General features: G+C 40.7%; 1 protein-coding gene across 1 annotated transcript in view; it reads right to left on the minus strand.

The window, feature by feature from the left end:
* The window catches only part of LOC116790376 (VPS10 domain-containing receptor SorCS3-like), a 291,392-nt gene that overhangs the window by 128,427 nt on the left and 144,605 nt on the right, over positions 1-18,360 (minus strand). The window contains exon 4 of the mRNA XM_032695261.1: positions 8,661-8,819. Within this exon, the coding sequence (XP_032551152.1) occupies positions 8,661-8,819 (159 nt within the window). The remainder of the gene's footprint in view (positions 1-8,660; positions 8,820-18,360) is intronic.

Genomic DNA, 18,360 nt, shown 5'->3' on the forward strand with positions numbered 1-18,360 from the left:
TTGATGGAGCCCTGCCTGCCTGGGAGAGCTGCTGGCAGGTGGTTTGTCCAGTGACAGACACATGATATGTTTGTAGAACCTGATGTTCTCAGAAGAGCATTCAAAAGGCAAAGAGATGAAAGGTTTATTTGTGATTAAGTCATGGGAACAGGGCTCTATCTGCCTTCAGCTTCTGACTTTGTTATAATCCTCAGTGGTAGTTAGGCAATGAAACACTTTAATGACCTGTGCCTGAATACACTAGAGATACTCAAGGGACAACACTTTGTCAGCCTCATGTTTAATTGCAAGCACTCTCGGGCAGGGATTGCTTCTTAATATGAGTGTGTAATACAATGGACCAGTCAGTATGGTAGGGATTTCTAAGAGCAGTTACTGTAATATGGTTTGTATTAAACATGAAACACTACATGTTCCTTTACAACTGGGCAACGTACTCACCTTATTTCCTTCCTCAGTATGGCAGGCCGGCAGGAGTAACTGTTATTACGACAGCTTTCTCAATTTCTTTCCCTTTTAAGTGAAGAAAAGAATGTAATAGGTGTGCCTGTAGCTTCACTCTGTGGGGTGTCCAAATGCCCAGTGACTGGTGCAAGATAAATCTGAAAGCTGAGCATTGTATCCATAGAACTGGAACCACCATCATCGTGCTCTTCAAATATCAATCAGTTATGATGAGAAATTAGCCCCAGTGTGTTCTCTCACATCATACAATGAAAGGGTGATTCTACCATCAGGATCCATGTGGGAGCAGAAAGAGCTTATTTTCCTTGTTAAATGTAATGTTCACATCTTGCTAAGAAAAGCTGAGTTTTACCCAAGAGGTGCAGTCTTGAGCTGTTGTTGATAAAAAGAGAGGTTACTCACACTTCTGACAACTTCTGACAACTACAATTACATTTAAATTCCAGGACCAGGAATGTTGCTGAGGAGCAGGTGACAGCTCTAGGTGCCTGCTGATTTATAGCAAAATGAGATGTGAGGCAGCCACCAACCTGCCTCTCCTCATTAGCCCCACACCTCAGTTTCTAAGGAAGAAAACCTACAGGCCTAGGCTGGAGTCATATCTCACTTTAGACGTGCAGCAACTCCCACTGCTTAATTTCAGTACACCTGCAGCTGCTACCCTGGAATCGTACTTTCCAACAAAAGGAGTCCCAACTCAAAGTGCAACACCCTCACCTGAACACAATCCTGAAGTGGCACAGAAAAACCCGAGACCAGGGGTTGGGGCACTTGCTGGGAATGAAGGTGAATACAACTCCCTACGTCTTTTTGCCAGTGAAGCTGAGCAGAGAAGATGGAGGGAGAGGTAAACCTGAAACCCTGCAGTCCTGACACCCTCTGAGACACAGAGACCAAGGGTCCTTCAAGGCACTAAAGGCTCTCTTAATGGCCCAGCTCAGTGACCTATAATGACAGGAAAAGAAGAGATGGAGACTTGACTTTTTCTCCGTATGTGTGTGTTTGTCTGACTTAATACTTTTATACAACTCCTCTTCACAAAGAGCCATATGGAGAGGTCAAGAGGTAAGAGGTACAAGTTGCATGAGGAGAGGTTTCATCATGGTATAAGAAAGTAATTTCTAACAATCAATCACTGGAATCTTCCATTCCCTCAGGGATGTAGTGGAGTTCCCCTTACCAGAGGCATTCAGGACAGGACTGGACTGGGTGCTAGACAATCACATCTAGGCTCCCTTTTCCATGAAAGTTTGGACCAGGTTATCTTTTGAGATCCCTTATAGCTTGGACTGTTCTATATGTCTGTTTAAACAGCTCATCACAAAGAATCCCAGACAAAGATGGAAGACTCCTGGAATAAGGTGCCTATATTTCCAGAAGAACATGATCCCAGTCTTATCCTCCTCTCAGTGAGTACCATGGGATTTCTTTGGCATAATCCTACCCAATTGGACACTGTCAGATAAAAAAACCCAAACAACCCCACACTTAATTGCCTAACTGCCTTATGTCATACTGGGAGCCTAGGCCCAAATTCCAGGGGAGAATTTTGCCTGGTGGCAAAAAGGCAATGCCTTCATGGTTTTGGCTCTGCGCTTAGGATATTTAAAAAAAAAAAAAAAGACAAAGCAAAAACAAACAAACAAACAAAAAAACACCAAAAAAAACCCAAGACAAAAAAAAAAATCCCTTTCCCATATAGCCATAGTGTTATCTGTTTTTTGGGGGTTTTTTTAATAAATTCAGCAGTGTCTTGACAAGATAGTCAGGGCTGTGACATGTACTGCATTCAATTTTCAGGTCATAACTTGCCACATCTCCCACACCGAAGGAATCTCTCCAGTCAGACCTGATACTGCCTGCCAGGTGCAACTTGGTGATACAGCAGAATGTTACCTTACACATTTTATTTATCACCTCATTCGAAGAGATAATAAGATACTCACTTTATTTTGTTCACTTCCTGCTGAAGAATAAGCCCTATGGAGGGAGAAGCCACTGATTGCCAAACTCCTTGTTTATCCAATCTCGAATTTGTAATGGTGTAGTTGGGGAATTTAAATTGGTATGTTATTGAATTATTCAGTCCTTAACTCTTCCCAGCAAGCTCTAAATCATAGTTTGGCCTGTAAGAAAGAGGTCAAATTGTATCTCTCTGCATATCTGGGGTTTTTTTCTCTTAACAATGGTGATTTGAAATATTTTAAATATCTTTCTCCCTATTCTCTAATATTTTCTCTTTCAAACAAATTATCTTTTTTTAATGATTTACTAAACAAATATTCATGCAAGAGAGTTGTGCATGTTGCACTGAAAGACATTTCAATGTCATTCTGAGAGAAACTCCATGGAGTTGGAAACTCCCTTCTGTTTCTCCCTCCAGACTGATCCATTCCCCAGAGAGGTATTGGGGTGTGGAAAGGTTTGCTTCTTGAGAATTAGTTGGTTCCTTGGATAAATGAAACAAATGATCAGGCACTCAACATATTAGTACCAGAAATGCAAGATCAATTCAAGATATTCATCCCCAGCTGCTATGAATGGCAGCAATGAAGACTGTACCTTAAGTATATGCTGGTAGACTCTGAGCTTTCACAGCACTCCACAAAGCAGTTTCTCATACTTTCCAACCAACAGTATTGCAACTTTTTTATATATTCCCCTTCCCACCACACTTTGTAAAAAGATTGTTTATAATGGCTTCCTATATATTTTCTGGGGGGAAAAAATCCATGAAAATTGGAGGATGAAGCCCCTTTCCCTTTGTATTGGGTGATATGTCTAAGTGTCAATATAGATACTACTAGTGAGACCCAGTCTGACCTGAAGCAAATTGGCTGTAATATTTACATAGTGTCCACCTTCTGCCAAAGGCCACAGGGGGGCCATTAATAGAACCAACACGTGCTTACATCGGATTGCATAATTTTATCAATAAAATACACACACACACACACACACACACACACACACACACACACACACGCAAAGCTACTGGGAAAAGATCCAAGATTTTCAACTCACAAGATGCAACTAATCTCCCAGGGCCCGATAATTGCACAATGTCACGTGACTGCTCAGAGGGAAGTAGTACACCCACCCATGCTTGCTTAAAGCCCTGTAAAATTTCCTCCTGCCTATGCTTTACATGTTGTGAGAAGACATCAGGGTCTCTGAACTTGCTACGTGGTCATGCACACACAAACAGATTTCTTGGCTCAGCCATACTGTATTTATTTGAGGATACAAGCAAGTTTACAAGGTAGAGGAGGGTCGTAATTGGCTATAAAAATTAAGAAAAGGAACGATATGCTGTGTTGACTCTATTGAGGAAGTATCCTCATTAACTCTTCGGATACTACAAAGGGAAAACAAACGGTGGTAACTGTGAGTTGTCCTTAAATCAACAAAGTAACCAGTGGCCACACAGCAAAATATCTTTCAGAAAGCCTGCTGAGCTCCCTCTCATTGAATTGTTGTTGTATTTAATTATTTCAGTTGATACGAAGAGGCAACATTGCAAAGTCTTTGGCCTTCACTTCTCTTTCATATTTCAAGGAGAAGTTCTGTTGAGAAGAGAGGGGCTCCTTTTCTTAAAGAAGAAAGTCAGACTGAAACACCAGCTTGGAGGGGACAATAATTCTGTTAAGAGGACAGAATTCAAAAGGTGTTGGGGTTTTTTTAGTTGTTTTTTTTTTTTTTTTAATCAACTGGATAATTAGCTTAATATTGTTTTCAAATGTGTAAAAGTTAGCTAAAAAGAAGGAGGGATTTTTTAGGATAAAACAATCCTTAAAAAGAGGCTTGAACTACAGCCACAGAACTGTAGCTCAGAAGACCTTAGAGGAAAACTTTCTAGCAGGAAGATCCAAAACACTGACTATTTTTATTTCATACCAAAACTTTAAAATTGTTTTCTATTGTTATACACAAAACAATTTTAAAATCTTTTGATCTAGACAGTGACCAAATCCATTACTTGTAGGGCACTAGCTGTTGATATTTTATTTTACTGTGTGGACTAATATACTAGACAAAATGGATTTTCAGATTCATCATTCTCATTAATTGCCTAATTTTTATTTTTTAATTGAAAGAAAACTAAAGAGATGAATATGAATCTGAAATATATATTTTAATCTAAGAAATGAAATTAAATTTACCAACTTGTTTACACATTCACAGTTATGAGAAGATGGATTAGATCTTCCCTTAATAGTTTCTGCTGCTGGGAGTCAAATTACATGTACTTGATTTGTTTTCAGAGTTATTTGCATTTTTAAATCTGCCTCTGAAGTAATTATTAAAATAGATTTTAAGGGTCAAACACACTTGTAAAACTTAGAGAGGTGGAAGACTATGGTTTCCCACTGTAGCAGCGGCTGCACCGCTGAACATAGAGCAAGTCACTGACTTTCATCAGCACCTACCTTGTCACCATATCTGTGGGTAAATATTACCTGCAGGTTACAGGCTAATGATAAACTTTCTATTTTATTGCCCTCTCATGCATCAAATCAAAAGTGTTTCAGAGGAGTTATATACCAGAGAAACGGACATACGAAGTGAGAAAGCAAGCACTATTTGATCCATCTCCACCTATTTTGTGCCTTCATGCTGCCTCATGGAAAAATGGGCACAAAAACAAAGGACAGAGGAGTGTCAGCAAAACTAGGCTGCAGTTGGACAATTACCCTTGACAGCACAGCACCCCTTTGGATAGCCTCCTCACAACTGTAGAGCACTACTGCAGCCTCTCTAGACAGTTATTCTGGGTGCTCTTAACAGCTCTTTTCTGATGAGCAGCTGAGAGATCAAATGGTAAATGCCACTGGCATGATCCCATAACACATCAAGGAGAGAAGGCATGGCACAGTAGGGTGGGAAGGTGTGTGGGAACCAGATCTGGCTTCTAGAGAAAAAGAGAGAACAACCGCAACAATCTTATGAAGATGCAAGGACCTGATGGATCTTCTTAAGTATATAGGACTTATATCCTAAAAGGCACTTCACTCTTGCATTGGCCTAGCCTAACAGAAGGACATGGCCGACCTCTAGTTCCCACTCAACTGTGGCAGTACTCCTGTTTCCAAACATGCAGGAATGTATTACACCAGCCTCTCAGAAGATTTCACCTGGGGATTTCACACAGCACTGCTGACGTGCTCTAACAGCACTGCCCGTTATCTCAGTATCAGCTGTAACTGCAGTGAAGCTGCATGATCCCGAGTCAGAATGACAGTTCTTTTACGGTTCTTACTAAGCCAAGATGTGGCTGAGCACAACTGGTACCTCGGTTATGTTAAGAAAATGCTTCAACTGGAAAAAGCACTGCTCCATGGTTCCATTTTAGGAACAGATTTTAACCAACACTTCAGGCCATCCTTATGAGCAGTGAAGAAAAGCATCCCAAGTGGCCTTGAATGCAAAGGACACTTTGCATAAAGGAGAAGCCTGAACTTTGCATTGCTCCATTTCCATTTGACCAACAAGCTGCAGACCATTTTCCTTGTCCTTCTCCTGAGCAGCAGAAGAGAGCAGCTGAGATGTGCACACAGATGCATTAGTTTGAAGGAGCAGGAGCAAAAGTCCTCCTGGCCTGCTATTGCTGTATTGGACCAGGGGAGTGTAATTACCGCCTCACAGTCCAATCACATGTGCCTACCTTGTATTTTGATTTCTTCTGGATGGTTATCATAAAAAGACTATAAAGCACTGGCAATAGAAGTCCTCTGCTTCAACCCAAGAGCAGATGCTCTGCACTCACTACAGATGGATCTCTTTGCAAACACATACTCAGTATGTCACATCTGGCTTCTCCCATTCACAAGCACCTCATCAGATGCCTGTTTCTTTCAAGGCTGTCTTTGTACAAATACCATATTCATGCAAAATCTTTACCTGCAGTTTAAAAGTGATATCAAACCATTTTGTGACATCAAACAAATTGATTGGTCTTTCTAGACAACTTCAAAATCCCTGTTACATTGAACATCTGAGTGCAGAAAACTATTTGACATTTGACTACCTCCTTCATACAGTAAGGACTTGACACTACGAAAGGAGTGTATTTACAATAGCTTTGTTCTTGCAAATGTCACCCAAGAATCAGCAGCAGCACAGCAGCAAAACACCGGGTGCCTGCCATACATTCTGTTAACGAGTGGATGGAAAGGTTGCATTGGGAAGCAGAGCAGTAGGACATTATTTGATTACACTCTCAGTAAATATTTTGGTAAAGACTTGCACTAGCCTTTCAAAGGAAATTGTCAAATACAGAGGCACACTATTTTAGCTATACAGTTCTTATAGCTGGGATGTGAGACTGACTAGTTTAGAAAGCTTCAACAATAACTGCAGAAATTGAGAATCCCAGTCAGAACACACACACACATCTGACAGATTAACACATGTACTTGGTTTGAGTGGCAAGGTTTTGACAGCGGGGAGGGGGCTACAGGGGTAGCTTCCAAGAAAAGCTGCTAGAAGCTGTCCAACAGAGCAAATGCAGCCAGCTCCAAGATGGACCCACTGCTGGCCCAAGTCAAACCCATCAGTGATGGTGGTAGCACCTCTGAGATAACATGTCTAAGAAGTGACTAAAAAAATCCAACCAGCAGCTTCAGCCAGAGAGGAATGAGAGAATACGTGAGAGAAATAGTCCCGTAAACACCAAGGTCAGTGAAGAAGAAGTGGGAGAACATGCCCCAGGTTCCAGAGCAGAGATTCCCCTGCAGTCCATGCTGAAGACCACAGTGAGGCAGCGTGACCCCTCAATCCATGGAAGGAGAAGAGTTTGTGTAGGTGGAACCTGTGACCCCATGAGGGACCCACACTGGGGTAGTCTGTTACTGAAGTCTATTTCCTGCATCCCACAGAAACCACACTGGAGCAGTTCATGAAGAACTATAGCCTGTGGGAAGGACCCACATTGCAAAAGTTTGTGAAGGACTGACTTCTGTGGGAGGGAGCCCACACTGGAGTGGGGGAAGAGTGAGAGGAGTCCTTCCACTGAGGAGGAAGGAGCAGCAGAGACAATATGTGATTAACTGACCACAGCCCCTATGTCCCACCTTCCTCTGCTGCTGGGGTGGAGGATGTAGAGAAAATTGTGAGTGAAGCTGAGCGTGGGAAGAGTGGAGGGATGGTAGAAAGATGGTTTAAGATTCAGTTTTTATTTCTCATTACCCTAATCTGATTTGATAGGTAATAAATTCAATTAATTTTCCCAAGTCAAGTCTGTTTTACCTGTGTCAGTAATTGCTGAGTGATCTCTTCCTGCCCTTATCTCAACCCACAGGCCTTTTGCTATATTTTCTGTCCCCTGTTCAGCTGAGGAAAGAAGGGATACAGTAACTTTAGTGGACCACATGGCATTTAGCCATGGTCAACCCACCACAAGGAGAAAAATCTTAGTGGCTATTCGGCATGTTTTTGCTTTCCAGAGTCTAGGAGTGACAGAAACATAAGAGAGGAAAGATGAAAGCTTGGCAAGTTTTAAGCTTTCTAAAATTTGTAACTTAATCATACAGTCTATATTGCAGCTTTGGGCTGTAGCAGGGACTACTGCACCAGAATTGCAGCACACAACTCCTTAGCCACAGCACTTTATTATCACATTACACCTGCCCCGCTCAGCACCTTTCAAGGTAGATGAGTGTTACGTAAGAGCAAACTTGCTAAGGACAAAGTAACAGACTTAAGTGATGTCTCACTAACAGAAGGCACTGCAAAGTGACTTAAAAGTGGCACAGAGAAGTTTGTCATCTGTTGCTGCTCCCTGATCTCCAGATAACTGAGTTCAGTTTGCAAGCAGAATGAGCACCCCACAATGCTCAACAGGCAGCTGTTACGGGCCAACTCAGCCTGAGTGCTCCATCCTCAGAGACAACTCAGCAATCAGAGCCTGCAAATCAATATATTTTTAGAACACCTCCATATGTCATGTCAAATCTCTAATTCTTTTCCCAACTTCGTCACTTCACCACACCCATCCTGATCACTGTAACACTCAGCTCCTTTTAGTGAGCTTCCTTTGGAGTCACTGGGTGGCTTTTGAGCACACTTAAACCTTCAAAGTGAGAACAGCAAAGCACACTATAATTTCTACATCATCTCTGAAAGTGCACAGTTCTAGACAATATCCCCTTCAACTCCTGGCTCATAATCATTGAAACACAAAATCAATTGCTCACCTTTTGATCTAGGCTATAGGCCAAGATCCACTCCTCCTGCCTGGGGTGGAAGAGCAAGCTCTGGATATAGAAGTTCAAACGGTACTTCTGGTAGGTAGCCCCTTCATCAGAGCTGATGAGGATGCTGCTCTCAACCTCTGGATCGCTAAGAAGCATGATCTAAATAGAAAAATGGAGGGAAAAGAGTGTTAATGGAAAAGTGAAATTAACTGAACATCATTTAAAAGTAAGGTCATACAGCACTAACTACGGTTAGATGTATTGAGAACAGCACTCAACAGTGTCACAGGCCATAGAATTTCCAAAATAGGGTGCTTTTTTAGTGTTTCAGTTTCATTTTATTTGCTGATTCACTTGCTGATCTATTTAGTGATTTCCTTTTTTCATTTTAATTTTATTCAGATAAATTCAGAAAGGTCGGCAAGAATGAAAAAATGTTATGTTGGTATAAAAGCTGAACTTGGTTGGATATAGCAACCTCAGGCAGCCACAGCAGGTTTTCTTGACCCTTGTCAGCCTACTACCTCTCTTACCAATTGTGGAATCCTCTCTCTAAAAGTAAACAGAGCACTCCTGAGATTTAAGGATCATTATTTTGCAGTTTACAGAGCTATGAATGAGAGCAACACTTCACTGGAAACACAGAATGCTTACCTGGATTAGCTGCTGCCATCTGAAAATGTGCATATGCACAAACATTGATACACGATGTCATATATCATGCTCCCAATTTGTACAGTAAGAGGTATTCACTCTCTCAGTGAAAACATAATTTTCCCCAAGCACGGGAATGTGTATGACCTCAATTTCTACAGGGAAGAAAACACTTCTGAGCCTCTAATTTTAATTAGAAAATTATTACCAGTATTTTAAAATGGGTTGATTCCACACTATCAGATGGTATGCTCTACATAAATGTTATCAAGAAAATGTTGTGGAAACATTAACACCACCTTATTAACATCTGGAGAAAATGACTCTACATTAAAGCAAATGCCAGGACCATAAAATAAAGGCAAACAGTGGGAAATAAATTACAGCTGTTCTAAACTCAGCAGGTTATTGATAGAGCAGATGAATCAAATATAGAAACTGTCTATCAGCGGGAAAACAGATCCAGGAATGGCCTTTTTTAGCTCACTGCAGAATGATCAGCTAGCTGAGATCTGCTGCAGTTTTGTTACACTCACATGTCCATGACAACTTTTATTATCCAGCTTCACAGAGCTCCAGCTTCAAGATTACAATAGGGAAACACATTAATTTTGACAGCAAAAATCAGTTACAAGGAATGGTAAGATCCTTGGTATGTTAGACCTTGATCAAGCAAAAAATTTCAGTGCTTGTTTAATCTTAAGCAGCTCATTAACTCCATGAAGTCATCAAGGGAAAGTGAATATAACATAAATGGTGTCTGATCCTTTCCACTAAGAAACGAAAAGCTGAACTAGAACTGAATGTTTTCCCAGGGTGAAGCCACCTGTATGAATCCAGTTTGAGCTCAAAGCTCCTTCAACATCCCTCACATATACCACTTAATCAGCCCCAAAAATCAATCTCCACCCATTCCCACAGGAAGCCACACCACAGATCCTGAAGGAGTGCATTTTCATTGTGTTCTAGTGTACAGTCTGGGGAATGAGAAATGTTCCCATATGCAACTAACTCTCTGGAAAATGGCCTTGAGAATACTCCACCTAGAAGGAAGCTTTGGTACATTTCTTCTTTCTAATCAGACCAAGATATCTATTTTATTTTGCTCCAAACAATAATGATTTCACGACTATTTCAAGATATTTTTTTCTGTCATTGGTAACCTAGACTTCAGAGACATTTCATCTACTCGTGTTCATCTAAAGCATATTGTCTGTGCCAGAGAACTGTAACACAGTTCAGTAAAAACCACTTGTTTCTACAGAATGGAAGAAGGATGTAAAGCTGCTCACTTAATAAGATAATCCAGAAAGATCTTACATTTAAAATAAAGGAATAAAAGTATTTTCCACCTGATGTCATAGAGGGTTACAATGTTAATAATGTTGTATATTAAAAGGTCACTGTTGGAGTACTGCTTTCAAATAGGGAGCACAAGAGAGCTAACAGTGGTACACAAACAAACCCACTGCCCTTTCACAAATGATCTGCAACACTTCGGTGTTCAAGGAATGAGTCATATGAGATGCAAAAGGCAGTATTTCCACCAAATGATTCACAAAACTAGACTTTTTTTTTTTCTGGATGCATAACAGTGCTTGCAAGACCAGATAAAACCATCAAGCTAGGAAAGGTGGAAGAATCTAACAACAGTCACATGTAGTGGTAAGTGATGTCACATAAGTCACCTCCTGTCCTTTTGCCTACTTCCTATATCAACTCTCCATTCTTCAAATGAACATACACAACATGTCTTTTGTCATCTATCCTCCCAGGCAAGGTTGATCCTGCACAGAGCAGGATGGAAGAAACAGGAGGCTCAATCAAGAGTGGGAAAAAAAAAGGCCATCACCAGCCATGCAGCTAGGACTGGCACACAGGTTTGTTACATGGTAAGCAGGAGAAGAAGAGTGAGAGACTCTGGGCCTCATTTTGTTTTTTGGTTTCGTACTTTTTCTCCTGGAAGCTATCAGGGGGAGGGAACTTTTGGCAGGGGAAATAGCACGACATTTGTCAAAGGCCTGAAACCACCACTTCTCATTATGGGGCCAGGACAAAGGATCTACCCCAGTAGTGATTTTGATTAATCACTTTTCATTAAGAGGCAATAAACAAACTCCAGTCAGAATGAGCATTTCTGCCAGCACCCTGTGTTGCCATTTATAATTGCCATAAGGAAGAGCAAAGGAGCACCAGAGAATTGTCAAATGTAATTTATAGGGTTTAAGATCTAATAATTTTCTATAAAATTAAATTAAATGGCAGTCTTTACTTAAAAGGAAATTACATTTCACCTTGCTACATTCTAGATTTTATATATATATACACATGCATATATAAAATATTCTTTTCAGTTGCTGTCTTCTCTAGTTTAAGTGGAGAGGGGGAGGGGAGGCAGGATTGGTTACTGCTAAGGGTAAGCCCTTGAAAACATACTTGAGAGGAGGTAGTTTATGCTACGTACTTTTTTCTGACCTCCAAAATGAATGCAGTGAACAATGAATGGCAAGCACCAGACCGAACAAAACAGGCCGAAAATCAAACTGAACTTCAGAGAGTTTCTTGGGAATGGATGCAGAGAAAGAGAGCTGTCTGGGACATGGTGCACCTCCTTTAAAGCAGGAGCTTTGGGAACAATCATGACACATACAGAGCTGTTCTGGATGAACCCCAGTTGGGCAGAACACCAGACACCAGCGAGAAAAGCACACAGAAGGAAGATGATACAGAGAGGCCACCCTGCAATATTAACTACAATGTATGGACTGAGATATTCAGTAGATGATCAGGAAACATATCCAGCTCTGAACACTTCAAGGAGATTTAACCCAGGAAACAAACTGCAGGCACAAAGCACCAGGAGGGGAGGTGTGATACCTATATCTGCCATGATGTATTTGGTACACAAACCACAGTAAAAGTCACTCATATTTGTTGGAGAGCATGTAGGACCCTTAAAGCAGCTTTGAACAAATGCAGAAGAAGAGAGGAAGGAAAATGATACCATATTACAGCACAAATGTACAAGGAAGTTATGCCCTCCAATGGGGCTAATATAATAAAAACTAGGGTACGGTTTGTAACTAAGAATCTGAGTTCCTGCTACTCTGATTAAAATTCCAGATGTGTCACTGGGTTAATGCAAACACTTTCCTCAGTATTGCTTTCACACAGGCTATGTGCAGGTGGATGAGTTAAGATGGTGACACATTCCTCTCCCTCTGCTCCAAGCTAGCCAGGCACAAGACAACTGTGATCTGGAATACTGAACTGTACCAGTAATGAGCTAGCACACTTCTCACAGGCACCATGCTACAGCATGCCCAGACTCTACTGGCATGGAGCTATGGGTAGCCTGAGCTCATATTTGCCTGAATCTGTCTACTGCAGTTATGCCAAAGACTCCCCCATAGCTTGGCACTCAGTCCTTCCCTCAGTACCCTTCATGGCTTTGCCCTCATGTCAGCAGGCATGCTTGGCACATTGCATTATCCTTCCTCTTCTGCACCTGAGGCACAAGAACACACACACACACTCCCCATGTTATTACCTGTATCCATAGCATCACATTCTAAAGCTTTATCACCACTCTTGCTCCCTGGCTCTGTGCCATTCAAACACAATAGAGATCTGTCTTGTACACAGCTGAATTAGTTAATAAACCACCACTGGATAAAAATACTAAAACAACATGCCATGTAAAGAGCATTTTTATTAATATTAGTTCTCAATGAACATAAACTTTCACTGTAAATTACCAAAGGACATCTCTCTAAATCAGCACAGAGCAGTTTTATGGGTACAATATCTGTAGCAGTAGTACCACTCAGTTACATTAGCAGGAAGGATCCCAGTAAATGAATAAAGAAGCCAGGTTCAAATATATGTCTTTTGTTCCAAGAAATAAGTAGACAGTATTAAACCATTCTGTACTGCCTCCTGATTCTACCTTCACTTTAATGCATTTTCCATAAGTGGTCCTTTTCAGAGGTCCCAGTCACATTCTCATTTGCTTATATAAAGTGCTCTTCTAAAAAGAAATAAACAAAACACTTTAAAAAAAAGGAAAAAACAAACAAAATATATTAAAAAACACTACAAACCATGCAAGCCTCCATAGCCACAAAAGAAATCCAGCTCTTTAGCAAAGTATTAGAATTTGCTCTGTAGTGCTGCATTATCCTCTCCTGCAACTGAAAAGGGTGTTCTGCCACAAACACTGCTGCAAAGACAGAAATTTGAGGTTTCATGTTTACAGCTTCATAGGGATTTCCATACTGAATATGCTCAGTTTACAAGGGAAAAGGCTTATTTTGGAGGTTTTTGGCCTCTTCCCACTAGTCTCTCAACTCAGAAACACTTTAAATCCTTCCTAACAACAGGTCATATCTACATCATCACAAGAAAACACAAATCTGATTAAAAAAAAAAAAAAAAAAAAAAAGAAGAAAAAAAGGGGTTTTTTTATTTATTTTCCATTTTGATTTAAAATATTTTAGGAGTTGTATGGTCCCACAAGACCTACGGGGTCAAGCCTACTTCCCACAAAGTTCCATAGTAGCTTTGAGTTTAAAAAGCCAAAAAGTTTCAACAATTTATGCTGAAATGTCAACGCAAATGGAAGATTTTTGCTTTGTTTGGATTTATTATGTCCTTTCCTCCTTTTGAAACTGAAAAACTAAAATCCAGTGACATTTAAAGGCTTAAAGATACAAAAATCATTTTCTTGCTTCAAAACATCAGCCCATCACAAATATGTTCAATATGAACTGTTTGGAAATCTCTTATGGGAAAAGTAATTTTTTCCCACTGAAGCATTTTAGATTAAATGTTTGACCATCTGAAATTTCTCACTGGCAAATAGTTGGTTATTCATTCTCCTCCCATTCTTTTCCTCTCCAACATCATGACTGCAATTTACTTGCCCTGCAGGCTAAAGGATGCCCTCAAAGGTACGAACACAACCCAAACCTCTTAGAATACATCTGAAGTCCTTCTCTACTGTTCCCATGGAGGACAGGTGCAACTCATTGCAAAGAAAATCTCCTCCTTTTTTTAGTTCTTTCCTCACCATGTGTCAGTTCAATTAAAAAAACTTCAGTTTAATTAAATCAGCCCAAACCCCTCTGAGACAAAAAAGTGCTGGTGCCATAAGCAATAGTCTACTTACCAGCAAAAGTAACACCCGTATAAATCAGCTAAGCTAAAGATAGCTTTGAGTTATTTGCACTAGCTTAGAAAACACACCTTAACTTTATACATTTTCAGAGATGATGTTCAGCGATGGCTAAATACCTGCTCACTGCCCTGTAGATATACTGACCTCTGCAATAATCAGGGGAAAAGGAAAGCAATCTCTGTTTTCTGGTCACCAAGTATATCAGTCAGACAGAAAAAATGGGATGTGGCAGTGATAAAAATCTGCTCTAGAGAGAAATCCCGTGTATTTACATACATGCAAAGCAACTCACTCCATTATTTAGTGATCAGCAGCTGTGACAAGAGGGACATCTGCTCTCTGGAAAGCCAAACAAGACATCCATGAAGAGGGCAACAAACAGCTTTCACATAATTACTTCTTTTGTGACCCAAAAGGAAAACGTTCATTGCAACCCCTTGTGTTACAGAGTAGCCTAGATTTGGGGCTCCTTCTTCCTTCATATGGCTCAAAAATTTCCTTAATGTTAAGGATAACCTGTGGGCATCAGTCAAGCAGTAAAGGTGCACTGAGCTTTCATGAGAGATAAATTGTCTGGACCTACCCGATTTCAACTTCTTGTAACTTTGCTTCTTATTGCCCAAAATTTAACACTAATGGCAAATTTAATTAATGAATATAGCACCAGATCACCAACTCTCAGAACCATAGCGCTGTAATCTTAAAGGATGAAGTGCACTGCACTCACTTTATAAGGGTTTATGAAGCATGTGTTATAAAAGTACCTCAACCATAAGGCTTTTATACCTTGGCACTCACTTCAATACAATCCCATAAAATCCAAGCAATCTTTAAGTGTTAAAGGTGACTTTCACTACTGTATTTATTATTGGATAATGAAAAATGACTCAGACACCCACAGAAACTGAGCAATGATATAAGAGTTTCCTGAGAATTTTACACTAGGTCTATATTATATGTACCGTGAACAAAGAATCAAATAGCTCTCTCAAGACTTTTCAGACACTTCATGCTAACCTCTCTCCAGAACTTCCTTCCCATCAGGACTTCTTTGTAATTACAAACCAATCTGTACAATCCCATTGCTTGTCACTAAACTTTACAGATGTCAACAGCTGTTTCTGTAAGCATTCAACTCCTGTGAAAGACTTCCTTCATAGACTCCTCCAGCTGTGCTGGAGACTGACAGCTCTCTAGTCCACTCAATTGGTTTGAGAAGACAGCATGGATCTGTGGCACCAATGTCAGGGGGACCCCATCTGTGGGTTCCCCACCTTTGCAGCACTAAGAGAGAATGATTAGAGCACATCATGCAGTTCAGGTTACATGTAGGTCCTATATCTCTGAGAATGTTTTGCCTTTTGTAGAGGGTACATGAAAGAAGAGAACCACAAACAGGAAGAAAGTAACAAGCTATAAAATGAAAACTTCTTTTTAACCCAAAACAGCAGGGTCTACTGGTGATACTTCAAAACAAAAATGGGCACCACCTTACCTTCTCTGAGGAGATGCACATCAGCCCACCATGCTTGTTTACGGGGAATAATGATGGTTAAGCTTTTGTTGACCTCTATTGTCTCTCATATCCAGTTATATCCAGATACTAATTACAATTAATTGTTCCGATTCGTACAAAATTACAAGAGGCTCTTGGCACTGCAGCCACACCTGCCATAAATTGCCATACCAAAACAAAACACTTCACAGACTTCCAAGCTCGCACACCCCACTCCCCATTGAGAGATCACTTCATTTAATCACCACCTCCAGCAGCTGCATGAGAGCACAGATGCACCTTGCAGGATGCCCTGAGGATCAGGAGCAAATCAGGGCTAAATTGGATATAAAGCAAAAGCTTTTCAGGGAAAACCACTCTGCAGTCCTTACTGGCTGGTGGGAAATGAAAATATATCACGGCTGTAAAACTGGGAAAAGAACACAGATACTCTAAAGCTGCCATCCTAACCGGCCCGCAATGCCAAATCCCAGGCTGGATCCAATTTGCATGCCAACGTACTAGAGGCAACAAAGCAGAACATCTTATATTTGTTTTGCTGCTAAGCAGGTCAGAACAACATATCTCCCCTCTTTCTCTTGTCTTTTTGGCACTGGACACATGCACTTTTCACTTTTAATTACAGGGCACAGCAAGCATTTGCTTGTTGAATTTCAGGTGCCAGTGGGGATGGAAGCCATCCAAAAAGCATGTGTTTGACCTGGCAAAGAGTGACTGATTGGCAACAGCCACATGCTTGGTTGTAAAACTTTTCATTGTCACAGCACAGCAGCATTTACCCAAGGTTACTCCAGCCCATTATACTCTTGTTACTGTTGCACATTCTCCAACTACCCACAGATCATCAGAGCAAAGTCCTCTGCCACAGTAATCCCACCTTCCTAAGGTGCTGTGTGCTGTTCAGCTATTTTGCCAAGGGCTTTTCTGTGTCACAGCATGTTCGTGCACAGTCCTCCTCCAGGAGCTGCCAAATGGGTTACAAGCATCACCACTTTTGGCTGGTTTTCATATATCCAGTTTGACCAGCAATTCTATGACTGGGCCTAGAAGTAGGGGCCTCAGCTGGTGACCTTAGGTACCAACCAGTGCTTCCACACAAATTTAAAGCTTCTGATCTGTATTATTATATTGTTCTGGAGTCTGGTATTTCTACATAGCATAGTTCTGCATGATGCCTTTTTAATCTTCTTTATTCTACACAGGAAAACCCTCGCTGTTACTACATCTGACGCATTGTTTTGGGGCCACCATCTTTTTTTTAGTGGCACGGAAGAGCTCTGGTCCCAAACTGTGCTCACAGAAAGAGAAAAGCAGCATTCACTGCTATAATTATACGTTATTTGTGTAAATGCATGGTTGTGCTGTTCTCCATAGAACTACAAAGTAATTTTCACCATTATGGTAACTTACCGTGTAAGCAGAAATAGTTACAGAAAATAATGTTATCAGTAAGGAGAGGCTGTGTGCACCACAGCTGCTGGAACTGAGAACACCATTTATATAAAAACACTCTTCTGATTACAGGTCTCACTTGGGAGAACACTTTACATGTGGGTATAAGTTTACTCACAGTAGTTGTCCCATTACAGAAAACAAAAAGATGTGCATGGATAGTTACTCATGGGGGTAAACTTTTTCAGCCTGTATACAGCAGTCTATTTCATTTGAGGACAGTAGAGTGTTTCATGGCTCCATAGAAAAATAAAAATTGTGTTATGTGTTTCTCTTGAGGCCATTAAACCTGAATACAATTTTAAATGCATCATTGCTTTCCTTTGCTTACACACTTTATTTTTCTGCTTTTTAGTCAGATTGCAGAGTGTACATAGACAATAGTCAGCTTTATCACTGTTCACATCCAGATGCTTATGATCTATCTCAATTTACTTACCTGGCATCTATTACTCGTGTCTCTCACTGTCCCTAATGTAATTCTCTTCCTAACATCCCCCCACTGGAGGAAGTTAAGATGATAGGAGAAGGTCTATCCATTTTCTGCATGCAAAGCTGAGGCACCCAAAAATTAAAGTTACAAAACATGATGGCATTTCAGTGCTCTGCGTGGTAGTACTCAGCTCTAAGCTGTCCAGTAAGCTCTGGATGCTAAGTCAGGTGCCAGAAATTCCAATATTGGAAGATATTCAGGACCTAGGAATGGGATTCACAACTACCAGCTCACTGGCTTTGACATTTCCTATTACTTTTAATAATTATCTCCCAATGACACAGTCCTTGCAGGTTTACGGTGGTAGTCTTGTCTGCAATTACACACTGAGAAGGTGAGTGACTGTCCCAGCAGCTGTGAACTACAGCTGCTACATCCTATTCCAACAGGATCACTGATACCTCGC

The sequence above is a fragment of the Chiroxiphia lanceolata genome, chromosome 8 (genome assembly GCF_009829145.1).
Source record: "Chiroxiphia lanceolata isolate bChiLan1 chromosome 8, bChiLan1.pri, whole genome shotgun sequence".
Taxonomy (NCBI): domain Eukaryota; kingdom Metazoa; phylum Chordata; class Aves; order Passeriformes; family Pipridae; genus Chiroxiphia; species Chiroxiphia lanceolata.